The following is a 3888-nucleotide window of genomic DNA, read 5'->3' on the forward strand; positions in this document are numbered from 1 at the left end:
CACGACCTAAGGCCCCCACGACAGGTTCTCTTCCCCAGACAAGGGCAGCTCGGTGTGTGTGAGCTCGATTCAGGCCACAGTGCCTACCGCCAGCCCCGAGGCCGCACCCCTGCCCAGTGGCCAGGGACTGGCACTTGGGCCTGAATCGTATGTGTGTCCCCCGCGCCACCCCCATGTGTCCCCAGGGCTTCCTGTGCTTTGCACTGGCATTCTGCGTCCTGGTGCAGGTGGTCTTCTGGAGATGGCGCAACCCCACCCAGGTGCGGCCCCCTCCCTCCCCCCCGCCCAGAGCGGGGGCTCTGAGACTTGGACAGGGAGGCCCTCCTGTGGGGCCTGCTGTGTGGGCATGAGGTGGGGGGACGCGGAGACCGGAGGGTGGGTGCATGCATTCCAGGTGGGGGCGGGGGGCTCCCTGGACAGGGCAGTGGGCATGGCAGTGTGCAGGGAGCAGGCAGGGTGAGCACAAGGTGCAGCTCCAGGGAGCCCCCGCCCCCACTGGGTTCCCAGGGCAGAGCTGGGGCCGGGCTGGCCAGAGGTGGGGGGTGGGGAGGGCAGGCAGGTGCTCAGCCACGCCCACTGGCCAGGTGGAGGATGCGCTGCTGGACACCTACGACTTGCTGTACGAGCAGGCGCTGCAGGGCCCGGCCAACACCCGGCGGCGGCGGGAGCTGGGAGCCGTCCAGGACACGGTGAGGGACAGGGAGGGGATGTCTGGGCAGCCAGCCGCCGGTGTGCTATGACGCCTGGCCTGAGGCTGGTCATGGGGCAGTCCCCTCTGCGGACGGGACTGAACGGCCCTGCTCTCATTCTGCTGCCCGAGACCTCTCAGCACAGGCTTCGTGAGGCCCAGTGCAAGAGGGACCCGGTGGCCAGTGGAGGCCGGACAGTGAAGGCAGGAGCTGGTCTTGTCCTGGGGCAGCAAGCTGGAGGGTGGTGGGCAGTCAGGGCCCCCCGACACCCCCCCCTCCCTGTGGGAGCAGCCTCTTAGGAAGGTTGGCAGCTCAAACCCTCCACAGGCCTGGCAAAGAGCTTCCGAAAGTTCATGACCTTGGAAAGCCTGCCGGAGACGGTGCTACCTACACAGGGACACGCCCAAACACAGAGACGCACACACACAAGACACACACAGACACGGACATGGACACAGACAGGGACACACAAGACACACACAGAGACAGACACACAGACGCACACACGGACACAGACAGGCACACACAAGACACACACAGAGACCCACAGACTCAACGGTAACTAATTATTTACTCTGTGACTGGCACCCTGTAGGAGGGAGGCAGGGGCTGGTTTGGGACACGGCCTCTCTGCCCAGCAGCCTCCTCTGAGCCGGCTCTGGTTCCCGGGCCTCAGTTTCCCCACCGCCCGTGTCTTGCAGCTCCGGTGCTGCGGGAAGCCGTCTCCCCTGGGCCGGCAGGGCAGCATGGAGGCGGGGCTGTGTGCAGGGGAGCTGGCCCTCAGAGAGGTGAGGCTACCACAGCAGGGCACCCTGGGCACCACCACCCAGGGACGCCTGTCCCCTCTCTGCCCACAGGTTACTGTGAGTGAACCCCCAGGGCTTGGGCTAGGTCAGAACTTGACCCTGACCTCAGGGTCCACCCCCATCCCCACCTCTGCCCTCCACTGGCTCACTCCTGAGGCAGCCAGGCACAAAGACCCTCGCGGGGCCCCCCCTACCCACCCCCCCAAGCTTCTAGAAGTTCTCGGAGCAGGAGGGAGACAGAAGGGGTGTGATTGAACCCACGCCCCACAGAGCGAGGCTGTCAGTGCTGCCTGGGGGAGGGGCAGGGGTGCTGCCATGGACGTAGAGTCACCAATCTGCCCTCTCCTCCCCCCGGCTGCAGAAGGTCCCCGAAAGGCATTCCAAGGGGGGCCCGAGGGGTGCTCATGGTGGAGCCAAGGTGGAGACCTCTTCTTCCTAAGGCTGTGTGGCTGGGCCCTCCCTCCCCCTCTACTGCCCTTCAGTTCCCCAAAGCCCGGGGCGGGGAGCATCACAGTGCCCATCTTGGGCAAGCCTGAGATCTTGGCACTGCTCCAGGCAGCCGCAGGCCCGGGTGCCCGGCGCGGGCCAGGGCTCGGGCTAGGGCAGAGGCAGCCGGCCCGCTGGGTAGGCGAGGGGTGTGCGGCACTCAGAGCCGGGCCGCTTCTCCCTTCTCCTGGCTGGTGTCCGCCCGTCCTGCTCCCTGAGGCCTACGTCCACCTGTGTGTGGGTCAGACACAGCCATGTGGATGCTGGGCCAGGCAGCATGGCTGCCCAGAGGAACTCGGGACTGGACCCTGCTGGCCTGCTGTCCACGCCACCCTGTCCATGGCTGCCACTCTCCTGCCTGGGCTACTGTGGGAGACTCCGGGCAGGTGCTGGGCACAGCCTACCAGACAAGCAGACACGTGACCCACTGTGGACACCTCGGGGTGGCTAGCCGGCTGGCGGCTAGGCTGGGGGCGCCTGTCCCTGGAGGGTTTCCCTGGGACTGCCCCCTCCCCATCACCCCAGCACCAACTCGTCAGGCTGACCACATGGCCCCTCTACCCAGGACTGCCTGCAGGGGGTCCGGAACCTTCTGGGGACACACCTGAGCATCTGGGATACGCTGGCCAGCCTTGGCCTCGCCCTCACGGTACCTGCCCTACAGCACAGGACAGACTGTGGGAAGGGGGGAAAACCGCTGGCCCAGGAGGGTGGCCTGGGGAGGGGGCTGCCAGGGGGCATGGTGTGCACTTCCCAGGATGGATGGGGAGCCCCCACATACTAGTGTAGGCTCTCCTTGTCTCCCAGGGTATGGGGAGCCCCCCTCCCCCAGTGTCTAGCTCAGGCTGTTCTCCTTGCCCCGCAGGGGGATGGTGAGCACCCCCCCCATGCTAGTGTGTCCCCACGCACCCCACAGGTGTACGCCATGCTGCTCAGCGCCTTCCTGTGGGCAACCATCCACTTAGACTGCCGAGGCACATACACCCTGACGCCACCACGGTGGGTGTCCAACCCCACCCTCGCACCCAGAGCCCCTGGAGGTGGGGGGATATCAGGGGGATATCAGGCCTGCCCCAGAGATGCCCTGCCTTGTGTGGTCAGCCGGGGAGCCCAAGGCCTGGACGATGCCCTTGGGGGGGACACCCTGTGTGGGGTGAGGGGGTCGGGGCAGCAGGCGGTGAGCACACTGCCTTGTCCCCCATGCCACGCCCACCTCCCCACCCACTGGGGGCCAATCTGTAGGACAGAGTGGAACTGCCCCCACAGCACTTTAACCCCTGCGCCATCAGGGTGCCTGGTGCTCTGCCCACCTCTGCGCCATCCCAATCCTGCCCCACAGCTGACACGGAGAGATGGGAGCTTTAGGTGTCCCCGACAGGGACCCAGGCCGGAGTCTCTGACGGTGGTGCACAGTGGGGTCCTTCACGTACAGGGAGGCTCTGTCCTGTGCCCAAGAGGCTCCTTCTGCCTGCAAGGCCCTTGGGACAATCCTTCCCACCACCCCTCCACCAGCCACACCACCTGTGGCTCCGTGGCACCCCTCCCTCTCGGGGGCCCTGCAGGTTCCCACAGGCTGCCCTCTGCTTCTCAGAGCCCCAGACAGGCCCACCCAGGAGCTCTGCGCCTTCAGCTACTCCCAGAGCCCCGAGGTCCAGCACCCTGACACACAGGCTCCGGATGGCCTTCTGGGCGAAGAGGACATGCAAGGGGCCCGGCTGAGCCAGCACTGTGGAGGGTCAGTGTCCAGTCCGGTCTGGCCACCCGGCTGCCCACGGAAGGCAGGTGCCCCATCAGCCCCCGCAGGCTCGCCATCCCAGCTGGTGCGGGGGAGAGGCCCAACCTCATGAGCAGGCTCCCTCCGAAATAAATGGAAGACTCACTCACGGTCACCTGCTCGGGACACGCCG

General features: G+C 66.5%; 1 protein-coding gene across 1 annotated transcript in view; it reads left to right on the forward strand.

The window, feature by feature from the left end:
• The window catches only part of TSPAN32 (tetraspanin 32), a gene marked incomplete at its 3' end in the record, with an annotated part of 30885 nt that overhangs the window by 6029 nt on the left and 20968 nt on the right, over positions 1–3888 (forward strand). The window contains exons 4-9 of the mRNA XM_004717218.1: positions 186–260; positions 585–689; positions 1391–1477; positions 2547–2630; positions 2898–2980; positions 3573–3716. Of these exons, the coding sequence (XP_004717275.1) occupies positions 186–260; positions 585–689; positions 1391–1477; positions 2547–2630; positions 2898–2980; positions 3573–3716 (578 nt within the window). The remainder of the gene's footprint in view (positions 1–185; positions 261–584; positions 690–1390; positions 1478–2546; positions 2631–2897; positions 2981–3572; positions 3717–3888) is intronic.

The sequence above is a fragment of the Echinops telfairi genome, unplaced genomic scaffold (assembly GCF_000313985.2).
Source record: "Echinops telfairi isolate 266 unplaced genomic scaffold, ASM31398v2 ScPeMD7_37;HRSCAF=141, whole genome shotgun sequence".
NCBI lineage: Eukaryota > Metazoa > Chordata > Mammalia > Afrosoricida > Tenrecidae > Echinops > Echinops telfairi.